The sequence below is a fragment of the Grus americana genome, chromosome 2 (assembly GCF_028858705.1).
Source record: "Grus americana isolate bGruAme1 chromosome 2, bGruAme1.mat, whole genome shotgun sequence".
In the NCBI taxonomy this organism is placed as follows: Eukaryota; Metazoa; Chordata; class Aves; order Gruiformes; family Gruidae; genus Grus; species Grus americana.
Window position 1 is genome coordinate 61,633,096 of NC_072853.1, and position 26,167 is coordinate 61,659,262.

The 26,167-nt window shown below is 39.2% G+C and overlaps 1 protein-coding gene across 1 annotated transcript in view; it reads left to right on the forward strand.

The window, feature by feature from the left end:
* Positions 1 to 20,222: 20,222 nt before the first annotated feature.
* Positions 20,223 to 26,167, forward strand: part of DOK6 (docking protein 6) — a 266,352-nt gene continuing 260,407 nt past the window's right edge. Inside the window, exon 1 of the mRNA XM_054817397.1 lies at positions 20,223 to 20,444. Within this exon, the coding sequence (XP_054673372.1) occupies positions 20,379 to 20,444 (66 nt within the window). The 5' untranslated portion in view covers positions 20,223 to 20,378. The remainder of the gene's footprint in view (positions 20,445 to 26,167) is intronic.

The following is a 26,167-nucleotide window of genomic DNA, read 5'->3' on the forward strand; positions in this document are numbered from 1 at the left end:
CACACCTGATGAATCCACCAGCCCTGCAGCCATGGCCACTGCACTTATCTACTGAAGTGCTCATTAGAGCACGGGGCCTTTGAAATCGCCAGGTTACCTCAGCTCCGCTGACAGCGAGATGCGCTGATGCTCTGCTGGCAGCCGGGTTATCGGTCCTCAGCAGACCGAGTTCGCAGGTGCGAAAGGACTAACAGTGTCAAAAAATTTTCCCTACGCTGTCTGCAAACATAATATGTGATTAAGGGTTTCTAGCACACTGCCTTAATTCTTGTACGGAGAGGCAGGGAAACGGAAGTGATAAACAAGTTCAATTTACTTAAATATAAATAATATCTGTCGCTCACAATGTTTGGCCTCAAGACTTCCTATTTTGTTTGTAGCAAAGCATTTCAGACCAAAAAAGATGAGTAACTCTGCTTAAATTATTTCAGAGAACTTTGAAAAGCAGCTTTCTTCCAGTTTAACACTCTAAAAGTCTGTATTTTTCTTCTAGAAGATTAATATATAGCCATAAGGAGAAAAAAAAATCCTGTTGGTGGAAAACAAAATAATTAATTCATAATTCAGTATTTATTTTAAAGCATACCTGAGATAAAGATTTCATTGTACTGAAAGAGACTTGATTATATTAAGTTCTCCTAATTTAGGAAAAAAAAATATTTTCAAGTATCCTGCACTATTTGTCGACAAAACTGTAAGAAACGTGAGAAAAATAAGGACTTCTAAATTTTAGGTTTTGACAAATCCATACCACTGCTTGTGATGCTGTTTCTCTAAAATCCCTATTATTCCAATATTATATGCTTGCCAGTTGACAACTGAAATGCAATATTGCCATTGGGGATACTGATAGGTAAAGCTACCACCAACACAGTAGACTAACTATTGTAGTTTCAACTGTGTCAAAATATCTGCTATCACTGTTACTTCTTGGCAAAGTACAGAAATCCTTTGCTTGCCAAAGCACTCTCAAGGTCAATGACAAAGCATTTACTGTGAATTCCAGAAGCTGTTTTTATTTTAGCAAAATTTCAGAGAAAAAATAGCCTAGCTGCTAAACTTAAAAAAAACCCACAGAGCCTCTCAGCAGGTGGAAAAGTACAGGACTAATAGTTTGGAGTAAAAATAATAAAATATATTAAGAAACAATAAAGATTTATAGAAAAAGTATTTGGCATTTATGTCTTCACTTGTCATTTGCTTTCTCCACAATTGTATCTATTCGATTTAAAAGCTCTAATATAAATTTTAAAAAAAGGAAATATTCTTTCCAAAATGTAAATGACACCAAATGAAAGATCTATTTATAACAGTATGAGACTTCAAGGGAAGATTTACTTAGAACTTAATACACTTCTTGGGACCAAGCCTTGAACCTACCAATGCTCTGGAGGCATACGTCGGCAATTTCGTAAAGCATATCTTGTGCCTTAGTGCTGCATTTAGATAGATAATGGAGTACATGTGCTTCTCAGAAAGGGATTAATAACAATTTTCTGACCTTGGAAACAGTAGTAATCAGTGTTTTTTTATTTACACCCCAAAAAAGGAAGAGTTTCTGTAGCCTGCTACTATTTGGAGACTTGTATCTATGAGGAAGTACTCTGACAACACTGCCATGCTTGAAAGACACCTATATATTTAAGTGCTTTGCAATGAAAAGAAAAGGTCATTTTTAAAAGCATAAAACACCTCACAGAATACTTAGGGGACCAGCGTAGCTGACTTCCTAGTAGCTGTTTTTAGTAGATTCCTGCATCAGAGAATGATGGAATTTTAAAGGCTTGACTTAATTTTGCATGACCATAACTAACTCTTCTCGGCCTCTCCATTAAGGTTATCTGTCTTTTGAGAGTTCTTTTGACTGAAGGACATGCATGCAATTGCAAGAGCCAGCTTTTCCTTTAGTAGTGACCGGGGATCAGTGCATAGTAACTTCTCCCAGTTGTTTTTACAATTTTTTATATGTTCTGTCATTGTACTGAAGGGCACAGTAATAGAAGCCTAGCAATAGCTTAAGTGTGAGGGCTATGTGCTATTTAGAGAAATATATCCTGTTTTTAATGTGTTTATGAAGCTATCTATGAAGAACATCCTGATCTGACCTCTGCTTATTCAGAGACTAGCAGAAAAGATCGCTTATATTGGTTTTCTGAGTCTGCTGTAGGTTTGACTGAGCTTCCTACATGGGAAAAAAATGGGTCTTGTGTGAGATCTTTAAGATGTGTTAGCAGCAGGGAACAAGGCAGGTGAGATGGTTCCCTAGGCACGAAGAGTGCAGAGGTGGACGCAGACCAAAAAGACTGCCCTGTCTGAACGCTGCAGGAGGCTAGAAAGCTAAAAGTACAATGTTCCTAGGGGGCTGTAAGAGTAGTTAATTATTCAGAGCTGGTGGTATGATAGTAGGTTATGATTGGTGTTTTAAATAAAGTCAGAGTAGACTGGTGTTACATAGTGTTGAAAATATTTTCATTTGTAAGAAAGAACTCATGATCAAGAAGAAGAATTGCATTTCTATAATGGGACTGCATCTTATTTGTTCATACTATGCTTCGTGCCTTTCATAACTAGGAATGGTTGACTTTATCTTCTAATAGAAGGTTGAGGATCTGAGTAAAGAGGCTACATAATAATCTTGAAATGGAATAGATCTTTCAGGTGAGTATGATGTCAAAACGCAAATATTAATCAATTAATTTTTCAACAAGGCAATTGTAAATAACCTTATAGACTTGCCTTCCTCCAGCGAATTATTTACAAATGTACTTAATGGGGTCTGGTGGCATGAATGGTGCTGTAGGAAGCACCCTTGAAATACACAGTGTTCCTTTACCCTCAGTTCTGCAGGAGGCAGATATTGTTCTGGGTTTGCCTGTACAAAAGGTAACACACTCTTGCTTTTTCTCTTTTTAATACCTTCAGTGTTACAGTGGTAACTCAGTGTACTGTTCTCATTTTACATCACCTTTGTGAGCTGATAAAAGTTGAACACGCATTGAGTTTTAATAAATAGAGCAGACAGGGATGTGCATGGGATGATTTCAGAGACTGTGCCATTGTGACTTTTTAACATCAGGATAATATGTTTCTGAATTCTGTAAGAAAACGCTGCATAAATCTTTCTTCTGAGAAAGGAAAATGCAGTTTCATCTTTGCATTAAAACAAAACTAAACCAAACCAAAACAAAACAAATCAGGCTCAGTACTGCAAAACATGGTAAATTTAAGATATTTCCCATATAATTTCTTGGGTTTTTTTCTGTACCGCTTCTTAATGTTAAGGCAGAATTCATTATATATTTTATTTTGGGCTGCTGTGAAGGGTCAGTCTGTAGCATGTCTACCTTTGTTTCACTTCCATATATATGGTCAATATGCATCAGTGTATACATGTAATCAGCCATTTCATCAGTCAGATGTGTTGTCAACATAGAAATAAGCAATCTGCCTGCCTGCAGAGATCTTTCAATATCTGGAATTAAACTTATTGTTGCTTTCTCCTCAGAGGTAAATATTTTTAAGGAAACCCAAAGGAAAAAAAGACTCGACCAAGCTACTGCCACTCTTCAAGCACATCTTAATGGTTTAGGTTCTCCAGCTGGATTCACCTGCCACAGCCTGACAGGACCCCCAGCAGTCAAGAACAGCAGTTGCTTTTCCTTGACTAAGCACAGAAGTTGGAAAATTTCAGACATTCTTAACTACAAGCCATTAATGAATTACCTAAATATGTAGTTCTAGTTGCCCTCAGTTTATCTTTTCTCAAACATTCTCAAAGAATATTTCTCCTTCCCCCCCTTTCTTTTTTTGGTTGCATTTGGCCTCTGAAATAAATAAAAAAATAATTTTAAAAAAAATTACTTTTATTACTCTGTAATTTACTCACCTATAACTTTCTTCAAGGTTCTTCTAGAAAGTGTCTTGTGGAGACACTTGCTGTCTACAAGACTTAGCTTTCTTGTAGGATGTGCTTGGAATAGACAATACATAAAGAGAGAATCATAGCTGCAACACGTCAACCTGTACCAACGTCCTGTTGGTGAAAACAGAACAAAACAAAACAAACAAAAAAAAGGCTTAATGAGGAAAAAGCATTCTCAGCCTTTCATTCTTCCCGCCCACCCCCAGGCGAAAAAATGAGTAGCTTGTATTCTTGTTAAGCAATCATCTTCTCTGACTGTGCTGCTTGGCCTGCCAGCTGCATTTGCTCTCTCAAAACCTGCAACAGCTCTTTTCCCGTAGGCACACGTTAAATCCCTTTCTCCCAGTTAGTTTTCTGCAGACAAGTTACATGAACGACATTATAGGAGATGGCCCAATGAGAAGGAGAGAATTACTTTTCAAGGTTTATCAACTTCTCTCAGAAATTCACTTGGCTTTCAGAGAACAGCTTTCGTCAGTGGTCCCAGAAAACCTCCTCCTCATCCAAGCAATTTATTTTTCTTCTTTTGTCTTTGTCATCAACTTACGGGCAAAGGCCCTTTCCCCTTGTCACAGACACCTCTGTCACAGTCTGTGTTTGAAGCAAAAATAAATCACTGTACAAAGACATGCATCACTCCAAATGTCCATCTAACTTAATATATAATGGCATACCTATCGAATGCTTTTGCTGAAGTCTGTGTAAAAACAATATTACTAAAATTTCTGTTTAGTCCTCATTCCATGCTGGTCTGTTGAGATTTCCTGACTACCTGGCACTACTTGGGTGAATGGCCAGTGAGACTGAATGCTGCCTCACCTGACAGAGAGCATGTCTCCTGCACTGCAGCAGTTCAATGTGCCTAGTGCATTGTACACAGGCTTCCCGCTCACTGACATTTAGCTGTCGTTTCCTTGACAAATTGGGAATGTGAGGCTCTCTGAGGGCACCTTAAGATGGTACTCGTTCAAGTTCTTCTAACATTATATACCAAATACTTTCTAATGCTGGAAGATACACCTCTATCGCAGAATGCATATGTTGTCTTCCTCCATCTGCTTGTTCTTAGCTTTTCTGCGCTTGTGGTTAATCAGTGTGCTCCACCACAACTTAGGGCCAAATGGCACTAACAGGGAGCTGCACAGGTCTACTTCCACTCTCTTAGATTTAAGACACTGCAAGATCACTCCCACCTCCAAATGAATGAATTAATATCATTCATCCTTTATGCATCTTTGGTATGTAAAATGGTGTCTGCAATCTCAAAGAGAGACTACAGTTATGTCATCTATGTACAACCACTAGAAAGCTGGAGAGGGACTTTTTACAAGGGCATGTAGCGATAGGACAAGGGGTAACGGGTTTAAACTGAAGAAGGGTAGATTTAGATTAGATATAAGGAAGAAATTCTTCGCTGTGAGGGTGGTGAGGCACTGGAACAGTTTGCCCAGAGAGGTTGTGGATGCCCCCTCCCTGGAAGTGTTCAAGGCCAGGTTGGATGAGGCTTTGGGCAACCTGGTCTAGTGGAGGGTGTCCCTGCCCATGGCAGGGGGGTTGGAACTAGATGGTCTTTGAGGTCCCTTCCAACCCAAACCATTCTATGAATCTATGATTCTATGAAATAAAAAAGTGACAATACAACTCTTCTGATTAAGAAAATAACCAGTCTTATATTCGTATTATAAATACTTACTCTTGCAGCACTTGGCAGTCTGTTATAAATTTAAGCTGTGCCAAATAAAAATCATAATGAATCCTTCTCCAAGTTGCTGAATTAACTGAGTGAATAAACTTGTATACTGGTATTGCTCATATTGTTCTCTTTTTTTTCTCACCCCAACCACCAAAAAATAAAATACCAGTTCTGGTTTTATCCTACATACTGCAAGGATTGTGCTCCTTGGTCGGGAGAGCCTGAGTTTAATTGTTGCTTTTGTTGATTAGGATCCACTGAATTTAAATATCAGGCTGCCATTGCAGTCTCCCCTAGTATGAAGAGTACATCACAGCCCTTCTGGGTGAAACCTGAAAAATGGAAGTGAAACAAGAATTTTGTTTTTTCAGCTTGTTATTGATGGAGCTGATCAAGAGGGGAAAAAAACCAAACCAAACCAAAACAACCCACAACAAACCACAACATTTTAAAAGATTACTTCTTTTCAAAATTTTGTGATTTTAGACAGGGATGGTTTTGCTGTAACTTTTTGTGTTGTGAAAAGAGTAGTACTTATTTTTAAGAGACTCTTTTCCACTGAAGTACTTCTTTTTATAAAAAAAAAAATTTTTTTTTTTGCTTTACTATCTCTATTAAGAAGTAAGACTGAGTTTAACTTAATACATGGATATTGCATCTAAATACAAACCTTGAAATCAGATACGCATCATGAACAGAGCATAGTTGTTTGCCAAATTTGTATTAAGTATTCCTAAAGTTTGTTATATTTTTTTATGTGATACTGACTATTCACATTGAGAAATGAAAAATTTCAAACCTTGAAAATGAAAGTCCATGCCTATTTTTCTGATTTACTGTGCTACTGTGTAGCTTACACTAACCTATATTGTGGCCTTCACTCTGTGCAAGGCTTGTATAGTATTAAAGTCAAAACATGTAAGAGATACAAAAGAAATCATGTGAAGAAATCTTCTATTTGGTCATTCATGTTACTTCAGGCAACCTTCTTCTATGTTTAAACTGACCAATAGCATATTTAAATTAGGATTTGAGGTCACTTCTTTCATACTATTAAGTTCAGTATATGCTAAAAAGATACCAAAGTAATGCTCAATTGAATTATGCAGTGTGGTAACTAATGTTCGTTCTTTGCTCTCCTTGAAAGGAGGCAGAGGTTAAGGCAAATGGAATCTAGAATGGATGCAGAGAAGAGTGAACAGGAGCTCCTACAGGCTTGACCTTTTCCCCAAATCCCATCCTTTGGGATTTCCTAGGACTCAGAAGAAATTTCTCTATTGCTTTTGCATGCCTTAATATCATGTTAATGTTCTTTGCCTATAGATTTTTGGACAAGTAACAGTGGGCTTTTGTTCTGTTATTGCAGAGGGGGCAAAAAGAATGGGAACAGAAGTTTTTTAAATGTTTCTTTTTCATGGAAAATATGACCGAGAAAGTCTTAGAGAGCAATAAAACTAAAAACAGAAGTGGGAAAATATAATTTTTTTTTAAATAATAATTTTTTCAATTATTTTCTATCAATATCTAATGCACTGGTTCTGAGTTCCTTTTAAAAGGCTGACTCAAAGCACAGATATAAACCAATGCTTATATTCATTTGGTCTGTATCAGTCCCAGGTTATTCAGGTTACACAGTGAAGCGTTTGAAAGTTAATGCAAGGTACAACTCCCTGTGTAGTCCTAGATATGTCATTGCATGTAGTCCAAGGACAACGGCGATTTCCTATCAAAATTTGTATTATGCCAAGCAACTAAAGGCTGTACTACCAAGCACTTGGAAAAAAAGAGCTGGCTTGAAGACTGTGCAATCAATCTGAATTCTGAAATTTTCAAATCCACCTTTCAATTCTGTTCCTTCTCCTGTTCTTGCAGTAATGCAGTACTTCCAGGCCACTTGATGTGTCTACTTAACACATTGCTTAACAGTAGTATAAACCTGGTCTGGGAATGTGCCAGGGCGATTTTAGCACACAACTGAGATTTTTTCCTGAGGAACAGAAGTCAAGAGAAGAGACATTTCATTTTTTTGTACCTTCAGTCAAATGTGAATGTGATTCCATGAAAAGTGAAAACTCAGTCTTGTCATCTTCATAGATTTCTTCCCTTCAGGCTCCACAGTCTGTGGCAAATAGCAGAAATGTGGAAGTTTTGAAAAACTTCTTCAAATTGGAAAGCATTAGACATTTTGATTATATAAGCTGTAATAAGTTACTGTTATAATATTCAGGAAAGGATTTTCTGAACTTAAGCCTTGGCACAAGAAAGAATGTGCTGTTCACCATTAAAAATAAACTACCAAACAAAAAAAAAAACATTGAAAAGCTGAGGAAAAAAGTGCCTCTATTACCAATAGATTAAAAGAAGTCCTGTTTGGTCTCTTTTTCTGAAAACATCTTTGTAAAATAAGTTTGTTATGCAAATGTACAAGGGAAAAATCTCCCATAACCTAAAGGGAAATTTTATGAAGTAAAAGTCTTCAGTAACTTCCCACTCATAGGACATAGATGAGGGACTGCGCATTTTTCGGCCTGTAAATGGAATTATCATTTTTTAAGTTATAGACCCTCTCAAAAAACAAACGCGTGCACACACACTGGTGAGAGCAGAATAGGCCTCCCGCTGCACAGCTTTTGTAGAAGGAGATACGGCAGTGCACTGCAGGGATTTGTAAACAGTGCGGAACAAAGAGAGGTATTTTCACCTGCTGCTGTAAGGCTGAGCTCTAGTAAGACATGATTGTTAGGAAGATATATATAAATATATACGCATATATAAATCTATACTTAAGTGCATAGATTGTTTAAAATGCATCAGCAGAGTGATCATAAAAGCATTATATAATTGATAAACAGAAGGAAAAAGTTGAAGAAACCACAAAAGCAATTGTAATAAAAAGAAGAAAACCAGCTTACACAATACATAAGTTATCTGAACTTCATACAAGACCAGAAAAAAAATTAATAAAAAGTTGGCTGATATGTTGGACCTGCTCATTCAGTCCTTTGCAAATCCTAAGTTGTTTATGCTTTGTATAGAAAACAGAAAAGTGTGAATAGACTCCTTCCCCTGACACCAGTCTGTGAATACACCCAACCAAAGCTTTGATTTTTTTATTGCTCTGAGGCTCACCACAGGTTTTCTGAGTACCTGACTAGTGTCACATATCAATGATCTTAAATGATCTTTAGGAGTACTCAGAGGAGATCCCTTGTTACCTATTTTAATAGATTTGACCCAAGCCACAGTAGCTGTTGAATGCTTGTTTGACAATGCCTGATTTAGAAGGGCCTAGAATGGAAAGCCCCAGCAATTAATACATATGGTCATTCATTCCTCAAAAAGGAACAAATGTCTCCTCAGCAAGATTTTTAAAAAGTGACTTTTTTTTTTTTAACATCATGTGGAACCATACATCTTTTTGATGATACATAAGTAGGTTTTATATTTTTATGGTTTTCAGCTGCAATCCCTGTGTCATGTGATTATGTGTGCTTTCTTTACCGAAACCTAATTTCATTGGATTTGTTTTCACAGCGGTAGAGAAATGCTGAAGAACAGACTGTGTAGTTCTCACTTCTGCAGCAACCCAGCTCCCTGTGGAGTCATGAAGCTTCCTAGGAGCGTTGTGTCTTCTTCATCTCTGGCTGCTCCTATTGGTCTCATCCAAGATACTTCTTTCTACCCTTCTTGTGGGAAAATAACAGAAGATTGGCGAGGAGGATTGTAAACACGCTCAAGTGACTTGCAGCTGGGGTGTAGAAAAACACATATATCATACTAATCGGTTTTTAGCCTTGTGTGTTGGACAAGTAGAACATCTGTGTTTAGACAACATAGGCCTGTGGTAGACTTAGATGCACCCAATCAAACATGTGGGAAAAGATCAAAGCACAGTAGCAAACTATGTGAATCCTTGCAATACAGGCGAAAACAGCAGGTTCGGTGATCCTCTAGCATGGACCGAGCACCGCAGTGCCTGCGTCCCCACTGGTGTGCCTCTGCCCGGGTGCTGCTTCGGGGATCTCTCAGCCAGCAAGGTAACGAAAATAAGTTTACTCTTTGCATTTCATCTGTGGGTTTTGTGGTTGTTCCTGCGTCCTGACCGTACCAGCTCACACACTTCTTTGTTTTTTCAAAAATGCATTTCTACTAGCAGGCAGTAAATGAAACCACCTCCCTGAGTTTCCTTTAAGCAGGGTATGAGTGAAAAGGAGACTTCTTTCCCATTTCTCTTCATTGGTTGGGATTGTGTGACAGTATGAGGATGGTGTTAAGATGAAGAGAGTGTGTCAAACCTGCATTTAGCAATTATCTAGTGTGGCCCTAAATTAGAAGCTTTCATTTTACAGGGGAGGGAAAATCTCGTTTCAAATGTCTATAATGTTTGCTTTTTAGAAAGGATTTTGTTGTAGGCATATTGACCTATAGAAACTATTCTATTACTTGCAGTCAGTACTAGACTCCCTAGTAGTGAGTAGTAGTGACTTTGTTGATTAAATTTAAAATGAAAAAAAAAAAAACAACCCCAAAATGTCACAGTATTTTGGCAACATTAGAATGCTTTGATTGTTTCTTAGATATGCTTTTAATTGGAAATGAAATGCAAGACTTAGCCATAATAATAGTAAAGTTATATATTACGACCGAAGCCGATCTACATTTGATATACTTTTTTGTGTGTAGCAAGTAAAACTGATAGCCTAATGTACTCAATAACATGCTTAGAAAATGAATATCAAAGGAAATAAGTTATAAAGGATACCTTGAAGGAATCTGAAGGTTTTTCTTCAAAGCTTTCAGCAAAATTATATTTCTGGGAGTCAAATGATCCTACTTTTCCTAGGCTCTGCGAGAGTAGAGAAGGTAAACAAACAACTGGTTTGATTCTAATGAGAGAGGATGTTAAATTTGCTTCTTGATTTCTGCTTAGGTGGACCTGCAGCTTCCCTTAATAATCTTAATGTGACTAGTCAGACATGGGATCAGAAAAACTATGAAGAGTTAATTGGGATCTCTTCAATGTAATGTAATCTAACTGTTAAGGTTATTGTATCACCCGCCAGGCTCTGAAAACATCACTAACAATCTCATACCTGCTACTAATATCTGTTCATTGAGTTCTGGGGAAAGAACACGAGGGATGTAATTCAAAAGCCCTGGTTTAAGTTCCTCTTCTTTTTAATCTTGGCAGATGCCTAACCTTCATTAATATGCTGGTTGTCATTTCAAACAGGCATGGCCTTCACAGAGGATGAAAGATATATTTTATTTGTAGCAAACTTAAGCATTATTTTTAAAATTAACAAGCTAGGGAGTATAAAAGAGTATCAATTTTTTTATTAACAAATGTTTCCCACCTAAATATGCCTTCCAGAAAAGGAGCAATTCAGAAAACATCTGCTGGTCTTCGAGCACGAACTGCAGATTCAGAGGAGAAAGAAAAAAAAATCTCATTTTTCAATACATATAATATCTACTGGAAATCATATAACAGTTGTAACTATCTCATCTTTGAAATGAATAATAATGCTTGCTTCTGATTAATATAGTCAGTCATATTTAAAAGGTAAAACCTGGATCATCTGTGGTAAAAAAAAAATAAAATACAGGCAGCAACAGCAAATACTAACATCACCTTCTATTAAAAGATGATAGGCAAGTAATAGCATATCTGACAGTCACAAATGATCAACTCAGAAATTTCTATCAAATCATTACAGGTGTCTGAAAATACATTTAGTGCTCCAAACTGTTAGGTTCATGGAAAGTACTCCTTTCAAATTACTGTCTTTGGAACAAAAGAATGAATTAGGTGCCCAGATCTGTATAACTAAATTGAAGCTATAAAAAAAAAAAAAAATTAAAAAAATGCAGTCAAGTAAATCAGATGCTGATGGATTCCTGGATGATTTTTAAACATTCATAAAATGTTTAACTCTATTTTATAGACACACACCAGGGCTTTATTGCACTGTCAGGGCATGAAAATAGATAACAGTTCTATTACAAGTTACACTTTGGACCCTACATTTATTTGTGCATGAACACATGCTTACATGTACATTTAGAGGTAAATGAATGAATATTAGAGAAGATTTTCTCATTCAGCTTAAATGTCACAATTGTTTTCAAATGTGATTAGAGAGAAATTTTGCAGAGAAAAATGATGTCTTCTGAAAAGCCTTTTTTGAACTATTTGACCTAGAAAAATGTTCATATATTCAATTTTTTCAAAAAAAATGTCTATCCATTTTCTATTTTCTCAAGCTGCAGCTTCAACTGTTCTACACAGAAAAAAAAAAGCATTAACTAAAAAAAAGCATTAACAAAAAAAAATAGTATTAAGTATTAAACTTAAAAGATTAAGCATTAGCAATTAGCTACATACATAAGACCTTTATTACTTCTAAAGATTTACAGAAAGTCAGCGATGTTAATATTGAAACATTCTGCAAAGGTGTTCAGATAGGATTAACTAAGTTGCAAAATCATACGCATATGCGTTTGGAGATAAGTAGGGGAATATTTATGTTTTACATTGTACATTCCTTGAAGGGGTGCCTACCGCCTACTCTGCCTGATATTGCAAGCAATCGAGGGTGAGGAATGATGACTCGGTCACACATTAAAAACAGCGATGCTCCACTTCCAGTGGAAAGCACACGGCTGTGGGGACCGAAATAGGTTTTTCCTCCTGCCGCTCCCCACCTGCCCACACGATTGACCCAGTCTGGAAACGCTGGGGTCACGTAGAATAGAAAAAGTCAATATCAACCCAGGGAAAATGCAGATCGCAACCACGATTCCTGCAGACCTTAACAGATTGGTGCTCAGTTTCTCATTGGATTCAAAGGCACAGTCATGTTAGGGCTTATTAAAATTCAGTATAATCCCCAGCTCTTGGACCCCACCCAAAAATTCATGAAAGTTAGACCTCTTCATGAGCTCAAACTTCTGTTTGGGATGCTGTGAATCCCAGTCTAGTCCTGTGAAAGTTACAGGCACTGACAGCAACCGCAGAACATCTCTGCAAATTTGACATCTGTTTGCTAGCATCAGTCCAGATACACCCACACAACAGTGGAACAGTTTCCCCCAGTTTGGGGTACTGTGTTCCGAGGACATTCTCAGGTGAACAAAGATTTATAAAACCATGGTTTTGTACACTCTCCTGGAGGAGGTGCTACATCCAGTTCTCGAAATTTTCAGTACATTTTGTGGTAAAGTAAACAATGTGAGGTATGATGCTGAGAGAGAGGGTTTGTGACAGTTACCTCCTCCACTAGCAATAGAAAGACTATATTCTGAAGTATCTGATATCCACAAGGGCCACTGTTTGAAATAGTGAAGGTATAAATTTCAGTTGTGAGTGCATGAAAAAGTTATGCATCCAGATGCCTTTTCTCAGGCTGCAGGGGCTGCTCGCCGTGTGAGGGGCTGGTGCACTGTCAGTGCAGCTGGGTTTTAAACAAACCCTTTTGTGAGCAAAACCAATGAACTCCAGACTGCTAGGAATTTGACATTTTTTTTTTCCCCTCTATTAGATGTCCTAGCCTCAGTAACCACAACTCACCTGCTGTCTCCTGCAACACCCGGGCATAAGAAGCTCATGCTGTATATAGCCCAGAGTGTGATCACGGGGACTGGCCAGAAGATAACAACAAAGCTGAATATGTGACAGATGAACTTTACTTGCCTGCCTTTACTGATATGACTAGCTGCAGTCTTCCTTCTTTACCTGACATCAGTTTTCCCAGAATTTCTAGGCTTTCATTTTTTTTATTCCCACCAGACTGGGTTGTCCACTAGGCTGTGTCAAGCTTCACAAGGATCCTGAAGATGTTCTCAGGGATGATCCCCACTTAGACGTGTTTCCTGGTATCTTCCTGCACATCCAAAGCTTTCCTACGTAGCTCTTGTTACTTCTTTCCCTCAGATCACACTGGCAACTCCCAGCTAGTCTGGACAACACAAGTGGAGGTACATATTTCTGTTTGGATATTTTGGAGCAATATGTGTGGAAGCTGGATATTAAAACATTGGAGTTCCCGTTGTCTTAAGCATAGACTCACCACAGCTGTAATAATGAAATACATTAGTTTGCATATGACCAGTAAGAGTCAGTTTTCCCGATAGACAAAATTTAAGGCTAAAAGATTGCAATTTCCTTAAAGCATAGAGTTGCAACAATGCCACAGAAATACAGAATTAATTAATTAAAAATAAGGTAAAAAAATATGTGATGAAGGCTACATTTAACAATAGTCACATTTTGTTCCTCAGCATCTCAGCTATATTGCACTCCTCTTTCTGTTAGGTCAAGCTGGAATCTCCTTTAAGTTTGAGACAGATCTCTCTTCCTCCTATTTTCTCAGATTCTTGCTGTCTCCTCTCCTCAGGGAAATGGTAAGAAGGGGAAAGGATTGGACAACTATAATACAAAACTTTTTGTTAAACTAGACTGTCCTAGCTTTCACTTGTGTTTTGGAAGACTTTGCTTCCTAGCTTGTGAAATTTGGCACCCGGACACTTCATTCTGTTACAGTCAGTCCCTTTCCTCCACCTTCTTAAGGCTCTTCAGGTAACATTTCTATCCTACATCTTCATTATCACATTCTTGATTTTCAGTTGCTTTTTTCCTTGTCCATATTTCTGTAGACATATTCATAAAACCTTATTCTTTATATTATAAGAAACAAAATGAATAGTCCTCTTTCCTACGTTCGTTCTCTTTCGCAATATCACATGGTTTAGTTTGGAAGGAAATTTTTCTTTTTTGAGACTATCACAAGACCAGATTTCAAGGTTACCTGAGACGATAGAATTGGTGGACAAACAGATAGATCAATCGATATAAAATTAATTTGGTAGCTTTTGTTCCACGGTAGTGATTTTCATTAAGAGGATAACTCTGAGAATTTATAGACTAGAAAGAATATGAAGCAAGGCGGTAAGTAGGCGGAATATTTTTTTTTTAATAGAGGACTTCCCATGGTAGAAAACTTTGAAGAATCAGAATTCAAGTTTGTCTTCAAGCTTAAGCGTACTTTGCTAAGTTTCAACCTTTGAGTCTTTAAAGACAATTATGATTGAAAATAACACTTTCTACACAAAATTTGATTTCATTCCCTAAAAGTTTTCCTGCAGCTGTTTCTGAAGATTGTTGGAGTATTGTAGGTAAAATGCCATATTATTTTAAATAGAATACTTATATGGTATTCACCATGTTTCATGTTTAGAAATTGGCAGAAGCTAGTCAGAAAATTATTGTTTTTATAGCTACATTTTTTGCAAGGGGATTAGGCTTAATGGGTTCTCTAAGATTTAGCTGCCTTAATTCAAAACTTTATTCCCCCATAAGCAGAAGCAAAGTACCTTACTCTTGGATATTGCACTTCATAGTCAAATATATCAGCCTGAGCCCTTTATGATAAAGCCAGTATACGTATACTTCTAATATCCCAGCTAGAGGGCATTGCTCTCCAAAACCGGACTGGGGCAGACATCTGGAGGAAGCAATGCCTCGGGCTGGTGTAATTACCTCTGAGAGAGCACACCTGTCAGGACAGAGTTAGTTTCCCAACACAGTCACTGGGGCCCCAACTGTGCCCCAGCCGTGGTATTTCTTGTTTTGGGGCAAATAACAAAAAGCATGAATTATGATTTGTGTCAAAAGGCAGAGTCTCAGAGGAACAGAGATTTGACTCTCGCTAGCTCTCTGATAGAAAAGCAGGGATGACAATATTCCTTTTTCTGATCTCCAGAGACAGACTAAACTATCAGCTGTAATATATCACCCTATAAACCAGGAGATGTCACTTTTTTTTTTTTTTTTTATTTACCTTTCTGAGACAGGTCAGAAACAACAGGGTAAGATGTTAGCCTATCTCTCTACCCTATGTTTGGGGGATGAAAGAATATGCACTATGGGTCGGATAGTAAGCTAGTAATAAATATGCATGCAGTTTCATGCAGGAACTAATGGCTTTGCTTTTTACAATGCCCATGGAAAACAACAATTTTTTTAATATTGTCTATCTAGGTGATTTATGTTTCATGCTAGTTCACAAAGGACTTCGGTTAGTATGTGATTTATGGGTTGGAGCAAAACAATTGTCTGAAGCCTAGCTGAAGGTAGGCTTCCAACGCATCAAAAATACATTAGCTAATGTTTCTTTCTTGGCATTGCCTATGCAAATTTCTATTATCATAATAAAAATTACTGTTTATTTTAGATTGGAAACAGCTTTAGGTGGGAACATGTTTTTTTATCAGATGTCTTGATTAAATACTAACTGCCAGTTCCCTGATAAACTTTTAACCAGAGGTTCTCCTTTGGACTCAGCTGATATTTGGTCAGGGAAGAAGAAGGAGAAACACAGCCTTCTTTGCTACAAACTGAGAGAGGGAGCTCTCTGTGCTCCTTTTGGCGAGTGTGCTGAAAGTCCATCCTGGCTGGAAAATTCAAATACTGGTGTTAACTGTTACTGCAGAATCATTCATGGATTCATGGGGGATATATAAAGTCAGATTTAAAATATATACTGCCAAAATTTGTTTATTTTGCACAAGTGAAGATCATTTTATTTAAATGAATTAATTTCTGACAGAAGTAAATGGCAATACATATTATCCATCCAAAATAGTATTAGATTTGATTGAATTTATGTTGCATAGATTAGAAATTAACTTCTGTGCTTGAAATAATTTGTGACTTGATTACCTGCTGAATCATTTCCCTTTCCAAATGATGACTTCACATCAACAGGTATATCAGAAATAATCTTTTACGAAATATGTGAGGCATTAGTTCTTGGCAACGTATTCTTCAGAAGGAATGACACTATCTTGTTCCTGCCTCCTACTTGTGGCTCCATTGAGTTTGTACCTGTTTCTGAGAGTTTCTGAGAACATTTACCTTCCTGAGATTTCGGAACTAAAACAGGGTAAGGTGTTTGGGGTGACTGCTTTGGGGAATCTTCCTTCATAAGTTGGACTTTCACATCAAAGTACAAACGTGTATAAAGACAATACTATTTTTGCGGGGAAGTGACAAGAGAGTTCGGCTGTCTTCCTGTGATTCAGAGAGGCCTTGCTATTCATTTGTGCCACAAGCTGCCCATGGGACCCATATGCAAATGAATATTTGATCATTCTGACTTGTGCTATCCAAAGTGGCTGAAAATAAATACCACACCGATCATTTTATAAGCTCAGGCTGGCTGGTTTAGTCTCTGTAGAATGTAGAATAAAAATGCTTTGTATTTTACACATATTTTGCTTATCTCTTATTGCATTTTATTGTAATAAAATAAATAACATTAATGCAATTCACACATGAATTTTAAAGAAAAATGCAAGAACAATAATAAATAATTGGGGAAAATCTGCTGAAAATTACTAATAGAGATATGATTATCTATACCAGCAAAATAATTTTCCATGCATGGTATAAGATAAAATAATATTCTCAAGAATAAATAGCTGATTAACTTTGAAATATATCATCTTTTTCAATTTCACTGGTAAAAATTTTCCGAACAGTAGAGTTCTGACAAGATGACACATACATTAGGGAGGTGACACAAGTTCTGCTGTATTGTTACCACTTAACTGCGGCAATTGGAAAACTAAAAAATGCCCAGGAATGCTGTATGTTCTGAAACTGCTGCCCCTTTCATATGATATATAGCACATTCTTTAAAAAAAAAAAAATCATACCATTATTTCTGTCTCAATTTGAGGGCACATACAATTTTTCTCAGATGCCACAAGGCAATTTTTGTGTAGCTGAGAGGTGGTGAAAAGGGGGCAGGGACTGCATGTGAAACCAGGTCTACAAACTTAAAAATCTTTCAGGGTTAATCTGTAAGGGAAATGTCTTGTTGTCAGTTAATTGAATAGGATTATGTACTTCTCTGGTTGAAAACTGAAAGGAAATGTTCCTCTCCTTTTTGATCCTTCAAGAGCTTTCTGTACTTTTAAACAATTGCTAGTCTCATTTTGAACAAAGCTTATGTTTAATATGCTGTAAGGTGTCTTGAAAGAATTCTCTTGTAGGCATATCCCAGTTTTGTCTCTAAAATCACAGAATATTCAGATTTGACATGTCATTAAAACAGAAATTAAGGAAGACGTCATATTCTGCCCAAAGTAGAAGTTCGAACTTAATAATATCCTTTTGACATTTCTCTAGAAATACCTAGGAAGCCACAACTGTGTATAGGTTAAGTATTTTTCTTTATTCCTTTTTATGATCATATCTTTTATAAAAAATTGCATAACTGTATAGAAGTTTTTGCTTGGATAAAAACAATGCAGAACCTTACTCCTAGCAGATATTCCCAAATTCATATAATTGGGAATCGAGTGGCTAGAAAATAAACACACAGGTAAACTTTCACCTGCTTCACCATTTACTAATTGACTAAATTCAGAACAAATAAAATAATAAGGATGATTCTGGGGAAAGATTATTTTCTTGACCTAGTGTTGTGGTTTAACCTGGCAGGCAGCTAAACCAACCACACAGCCATTTGCTCACTGCCCCCCAGTGGGATGGGGGAGAGAATTGAAAAGAAAGGAAAAGGTAAACTTGTGGGATGAGATAAAGACAGTTTAATAGGACAGAAAGGGAAGACAATAATAACAATAATAATAAAACCAATGAAACCAATAATAATAACAACAACAAGTGATGCACAGCACAATTGCTCACCAACCAAAGCAGATAGTTCTTGAGCCGAACTGCCTCCTGGCACAGTCTCAGTTATGTACGGAGCATGACATCACATGGTATGGAATACCCCTTTGGTCAGTTTGGGCCAGCTGTCCTGGCTGTGTCCCCTCTCAGCTTCTCGGGCACCTCTGCCTCCTCTTTGGCAGGCCAGTACAAGAAGCTGAAAAGTCCTTAACTGCTTGACAACTAAAAACATCAGTGTGTTATCAACACTAGTGTCATACTAAATCCAAACCACAGCACTATACCAGCTACTAGAAAGAAAATTAACTCTATCTCAGCCAAAACCAAGACACCTAGCATCACAGTTTTCACCCTTGTTAGACTTGGATGCAAAGCCAATGCAGATGCAAGAGTCTTTAGATCATAATATTAAGATTCTGGGTTGTTTGGGTTTTTTTTTAAATGTGATTCTATACCTGGTTTATGGTGGGCTAGCAAAAATACTTTCAGTAGAGTTAAAAATGTTTTGGAAATCAGAATCATCAAGATTTCTCTTTTGTTTCCCATTTCCCCTATATAGTTATACAGGCTGAAGTTACAAAGCTTTTCCTTATAATTCCATCACCCAAGCACTGTAATCAATTTTCTAGATTGTATCTTTCCTATTTGCTGCAAGATTAATCTCTAGATGTAAGTTCCTAAGATTTTTACGGAGAAAGTCTAATGTGCAGAAGGTTGGATACGCAAAAACAACTAAGTTATAACAAACTTCATAATCCATTTGCTAAGAATATTGTCTATCGATTTTAAAAATCTGACATAAATCTGACAAACTTTCAACTACAGAAATATGTTTCATTGCCTCAGTCTGTAGCACACCGTATGCTGCAAATTCCTGATTCATAAAACTTCAGGGCAATGATGCAGTAGAAAGTAGATATCTAGGAAAAGAGCTTATGAAGCTTTTATTAAGCTTATCATAAAAATCCAACTCTTTTCACTGAAAGCATTTATGAAGTATATTTTTTATAGCACAGTGGTAGCGCACTGTCTTGTCAGTCCCAATATTTGTAGTTTTTCTTTCTCAAGTAGTTTAGGCTCATTCTTATCCATCCCTGTTTTGCATCTAGCTACAGCAAACACAAGCAACTTTTTTTTTTTTTTCCCCTTCCTGATCTTTTCTAAACGTCGTTCTTTTCAGAAGTCATTCTTTTTGCTATATCCACTTCAAGGAGCAGTACAATTAATTAAAGACATGGTCATCACTGCGGAGGGCACAGAATGCCTCTCATGAGACACCTCATTTTTCAAGTTCAGAGGGACTTGTGCCTTTTTATTTCTTTTTTTTTACTTTTGTAGTTTAAGTGTTTGTTTCCTTGAGTTGGCCGTATTGACACAATATTTCATTGTTTGGCGGTGGGCGTCTACGCGGCTTCCTGAATACACACGCAGAAAGATGCCCTCCGGAGCCGCGTTCCCGCAGGGATCTGCCACCCGAGCGGGGGATGCCGCGGCCACAGCGATCTGGCAGCCTGGAGAAAAGTGCGTAAAATCGCCAAGGCCGAGGACAGCATCTGGCCTGGGCTCTGCGTCATGCCCGGGGGCGGCGGTGGGGCTCACCCCACCCGCACCGGGCTCAGGAGACCCGCGCCGCCTCCCCGGGCACACCAGCCCGGGCGACCCCGACCCCCGGCGGCGGACAGGGCCGGCGCTAGAGGCGGGCTCCGCGGCCGCGGCGCCGGGGGCGGTGTCCCCGCTCTGCTCCGCCCGCCGCCCCGCCCGCCTCCCCGGCCGTAGGCGCGGGCAGCCGCGGAGCTGCCGCCGGGCGGAGTGGTGGGGAGCGGAGCGGGTGGCCGCCACCCGACGCGGCGAGCCGAGCCGAGCCGAGCCGAGCCGAGCGGCGTCCGCGGGAGGAGCGCGGAGCGGGCGGAGCGCGGCGCCTGCCGCTGCCTGGATGCCAGAGGCGCCTCGGGAGCCGGCGGCCGGCGGCACCCGGGAGGGCCCGGGGGAGGAGGAGGCGGCGGCGGCGGAGGAGGAGGAGGACTCCGGGAGCGGAGGCGAGGAAGCAGGCAGCGCTGGCCATGGCCTCCAACTTTAACGATATAGTCAAGCAGGGCTACGTGAAAATCCGCAGCAGGAAGCTGGGGGTGAGTGATCTCTCCGTTCGCTGGCCCTGCCTGGGGAGGGGGCGAGGCGCTGGCGGCCGCCTCGCCGGCCCGGGGGGCGGTGGTGCCCCGGGCCGGGGCCGCCAGCGCGGGGCGCGGCGACCTGCTGCTGCTGCCGCCGTCGCTGCTCGGACTTTGCTCCCTCTCCATAGGGGTCGGTGGGGATGCGCTGCCATTGCACCTCGGGGGGAGCCGGTTTCTCCCCTCTCCGGCAAGGCGCCGCTCCTCCCTTCTTTCTCAGCGAGCGCCTTCCAGGGTCACAGTCCGCGGAAAGCTTTGCCCCATCCTTCCGTCCTCCCCGAGTCCCACAGCCCAGGCCGGGGCAGGCACCCCCTTTTGGGCGTCCCTCCCCGCCCCTCGCCTTGATGCCTCCGGCAGGGGCTTGGGGGGGGGGAGAAAGGCGCAGGCAGGGTCTGGAAAAACTTTGTGCGCAGATTCTCCCTCTCTCCCTCTCCTGTTTTGGGAAAGGGATGTCTTCAAGCAGGGCAAGGTCTGAAAATACTGGAGGCTGGTACCGGAGCAGCCTGCTAGTAACAGAGAAGCGGGGCGGCTGGTGCCCGGGGGCATGGGGGGCTGGGGGAGGAGAGCCTGCAGCGGGCCGGGGGCTGGCGGGGAGGGAAGGGGGCTGACAGTCGCACGGACAGATGCAGAGGCTGACTGTGATTAAAACTGGGCACGGCCTCTTAGTCGAGGGTGGCCAGCCTCAATATGCACTGGGATGCTAAAGGAGAACGAAGATAACACCGTGTTATCAGATTGGCCATGGGCACTTTCCCTGATGGGGTACAGCAAGCCTTGAAAAGACAGTAAAGTTGGAGCAGAGTGCATGCAGGGGCCAGGATTTCCTAAACTTCAGACGCTCCCGGGACTCATCAGTTCGGGCTTTCTTCTACCCTTTGTGTGTGTTAGAACGAGAAGGCTCGGGGGAGCTGGAAGCCCCAAGGCCTCTGCTGGCTTGCGCAGCTACTGATGTTGCCAATAATCCCCAAAGCTCAGGGTCCCTCTGGGTTTGAGACTAAACCTGTCTGGGGCTGGGAGGAGCGCTGGCATTCTTCTTTGGGTTCACCCTTGTTTTCTTTCTCTGAGTGTGCAGGAAATTGGAGAGTCCCTACTTACTCTCCTCTCCAGGAAGGTGGGCTGCCTCTCCCTGCTTCCCCAAAACCTAACAAAGCAGGGACCGTGTGAAATCTGCCCTCCTCCAAGTTGTGCTCTGTGAGCTTATCACAGTGCTAATATTTATCTCCTCCTCCTCCCACCTTCTCCTTTCCCCCAGATGCGGTGCTTTGCTTGCAGACACAGTTTGCAGGATGGTGGGAGACTAATCATAAATTGACCTTTGGAGCACTTTGCTGCTTTGGCAGAGCTGTTAATTCCAAAAGAGCACAGAGAGTTTGGTCCTTAATAGTGCCAACTCCAAATGTTTGAGAGATGGTGTAAATCCAAAGAGAATGGATGCTCTTATTAATGATTTTGCAACCCAAGTCGCTCCATGCATCAGTCAAGCATTAGTCTATCAGAGGAAGCAATTTCTAAGCCTTAGCTTGTTTCTGGCAGTCCTCTGCTTAACCTTTGCTCATGGTTTTTTTTCCCCAGCTCAGCAGTGTGATTAGATGGGCCCAATACAAAGCAGTGAGATGATGGTATCGCATCACCTTGATGTTGGTAGTTGGAGGCAGAGTTAATCTGTATGATTTGCGAATCTGTATTTGAAAGTATCTCAGAGTCCTTTAAGTGTGAAATTATGTATATATGTATCTCTATATATGCAAATACTTTTATATAACTATGTGTATAGCATATATGCAACAAATGTTGTGTTCATATTACAGTAATCTTGGATGATACTTGCTGACTTGTGAAAATGAAATTATGAAGACAGTGATATTTCATTGCAGCGTATCTTAAGTAGCTTGAATATTTTGTTTTGAAGACATTAATCTGATTTTTTTGGCTGGGGATGTATAACTGCATTTTTTTTGAGTGGATATTATTCATCGTTGAAATGATTATCATACTTCTACACTAAGCAGAAGTGAAACTGTTCATACAGTGTCTATGGAGGATTTTCCTCTACTGAAGAGGTGTATGGGGGTGACAATTTGGAGTGCACAGCCTCAGGCAGGTGGTAGTATAAGCTTAAATATGACATATGGGTATGCACATCTGAATAAATCTATTAAGTACAATGTAAAATGGATTATATTTTATAGAAAATAGCATAAAAATTCAAATGAGTGTGATGGTTGAAAGGTATGAATATGTGTGTATATATCCATAGCTAATTGGATTCTTGTGACTGAATTTCTAAATTAATACAATTTTTATTCACCAAGTGAAACATTAAAGGTTTGTATTTTTTTCCCTTATGTCTATCTCCAAGTCCAAACCTTAATGAATTACACTAGGCTGTCATAATGTAGTTGAATACATCAGTTTTCATGGATATAAATGTCTGTTAACGAATATTTTTAACCTCCCAAAAATATTGAAAGGAGGGAAGAGAGCTCGGGGTTCTGGAAACTAAGGCTAAGATCATTTTGAAATACGTAAATAGAATTGTATCTCTTGCTGGTTATATTTCATTCTTACACAGGGGAAGTTACTGATTTTATTGTATTTTATTTGCTCATAATAGCCTACATCTTTTGCATATTTCAGTGTCTCCTGAAAAGTAGATTGATTAGAACTTGGAGAGCTGAGGTGACTAATACCAATTTTAGTGCTAGACTTGGGCAATAAAACTAATTCTAACCTTTAGGCCGGTAGCCAACTCATTATGGAAATTCTTCCAGTGCAGCTTTTATTCTGTCTTGTTTTGTGACTGAGGGAGCCCTGGCTGGGAATCGCATGGAAGATACTTCAATATAATGCAACCTATGAAGTTTCAGGTGAAGCTGAGTGACATAATACCATAGAGCAAAATCAGATAGCATATTTCATTTTATTAAATAAAAAAAAACAACCCACAAACCAAAACCAAACAAAAAAACTCCCAGCAGCAACCTTTACTTGGGATGAACTTTCCTGTAGAACTTAGTTTTCCAAGAATTTTGTTTTCAAAAACCCAACTCATAAGTCTTCCGATTGCCACTTTTTATTGATTTTGTGCTTTGTAAAACAGAAACTCTTTATGAATGTATTTTACAAAGTATCACATGTTTACGTCTGACTTACTATGGCTATACCTTGCTCTAAGTACTTGGTAGCCTGGCTACCTACTCCCCACATCTATGCCAATTAGATTTGTAGTATGCATGAGTGCTGTCTCCAGTCACGGAGAACAGCCAAATGTCCATTCTGAACCAAGCGGTCAGGACTCGGAGCTATTTTGCCATCAGTAAGCGATTCTGGTCAGAAGGGTTATCTGAAGTCAAAGATGAGGCCTAAGTCTTGATGGGAATACATGCCAAGAAGTACTGTGAGAATTTGCCCTTTTTGTTTACTGATACCTTATCATCAAGACTTTTTGCCTTCTTTTAACCATAATCATCAAGTGCTCATCTGCCATTGGATTTACATCTTAATGGACTTCTGTGTATTTTGTGACAGTCCACTATTTTCAAGTAGACCGCATTGTTCTGATATCTTTATGTTAGAAGTAGCTTCTTTCGATGTGGGGTTGGATAGTCAGCTTGCCAAATGAGGAGCTTCACCAGCCTCTCTGTTGTTGGAATCTGACCTCTGCTTCCTTTGGGAATATCATGGTTTGTGCCATGGAGGTGTCAGGTCATGAAGAGACCTCCAATCAGTTAGACCACTTAGCCTGTCTCCTTACTGTTGTTAAGCATGAGCTGTATATAAAACATTTCTATGGTGCCTTGAAATTTTAAATATATTTTTAAAGCCTGTATAGTAGACAATCTCACATGTATACATGACATCTTCATCGAGGTATCGCAAGTAACTTTGAAACTTAGAAGCTATACTCAATGAGAATAACCGTAATTAAAACATCTTTTTAAAATCTGTTTCCCTGCAGCCTAAATATGCCTTTCTTTTCAGTGCTCTGGCATTCCTGTGCCGTTTGATATTTTGCTTTTTTCTAATACTACATAAAGGAAATACCTCATTCTTGCAGCCATTACATTTGACCTGTGTGACCCTCCTTTGAAATAAATTTGATTGTAATGTGGTGTGCTGTTCAGATCAGAATAGGTCATTTGTGTAGTGTGGAACAGGACTGTGCTGCCTTTGTTCTTTCAGAATCTTTCATACTTGTGTTGCATTAAAATTCATATGACACAATTTTATACTGCGCTGGCTGTGCTCATAGGCTGAAACTTTCTTGTAGCAGATTGAATCCCTTTGTTGCCTCCTAATAAACTAAGCTGCAAGGATTTCATGCCTTGTTGAAGTGCTGTTTCTTAGAAGAAAAACAATTTGATGTCACATTAGGAAGTCTAATTAAAAACGAGCATTGTGTCACTTCGGTAGTCTTGTTTTGACCCGTATCAACCTTCAAAGTTATAATCTTTTTGTTTGTTTGTTTTTGGTTTGTTTTTTGGGTTTTGTTTTTTTTTTTTTTTTGGCATGCCTTGGCTGCAGAACAAAAGAATCCTATCTAACGGAAATTTTCACTCAGTTGGTGAATAAATACTGGTTTTTATGTGTTTCCACATACTGAGTAGAATTATTTCCTGAGTGGTTCAGCTTATACTCTAATATCACTATCCAAAGAGAAAATTGTATCTGCCAGTCAGTCTTGATTGAGTAATAAATAACAAGTTGCTCTTAGTCACCAAATGAAAAGTTTTACCATGTAAAAAACCCTATTTTTAACCACACTTTTAGATCATTACAGGTAGCTTTTCTGGAAATGAACATAGTGTTTCTCCTTCTGCTGTTAACCCCGTCTTCAATCAGTCAGCACTAACAATGCTATGAATACGAACCTCTGATTGCAGCTTGGTTCCTCCTGAAACAGTGGAGTACGTGTCTTACAAAATCCTAGTGTTTAATTGATATTGTGTATATATTCAGGGTGAAGAAAGTGAAGGGATCTGCAAAATGTCCTGAGTTTGAGATTGCATTGATTGATGGCAGCGGCTTTGCAAGTGGGTCATGATGAATATGGAGGGCAGAGTCAAGGTTCTTCTATTTCTTTGAGTTGTCGTAGCATGTTGTAAGAAACAAACAAATAAAAAAGCCCAAGTAAATCGTGCAGCCTAGAATGGATATCCTTTCCATAGATTATTTTATATTATTATCAATGGCAAATCTGCTCAGTCTGTTCGCAAGTGCTGAGACTACCATTTATAACTGCATCCTGACGGATGACCTCAACTATGAATTACATCTCAGAGCATGAAAATAATTCAAATGAAACTTTAAAAACTGAATTCCTATTTATAATGAATTTATTTTAATTTTAATAAAACTCAAGAGTGACAGGATTTAGGTGCCAGATTTCTTCCATGTAAAGGAGTTCCTTTTTTCACGCCACTTCAAGACAACCTGAGATACGGAATTAAAAGGATTTCACTGTAATCCATTAAAGAAGCTAGTCACATTTACTACTTAATACTGAAAGTATCATTTAAAATACCAATAATTACTGCTTTCAGTACTTTTTCTTGCTACAGTTACATGAATGTACTTGCAGAATTAAATGGAAAATATATGGATTTCCAATTTGGTCATTATGGAAATAACAATCATTTTGAGCTTTTGACCAGTTCTTATTGATTAAGCATATTGTGCAGGAA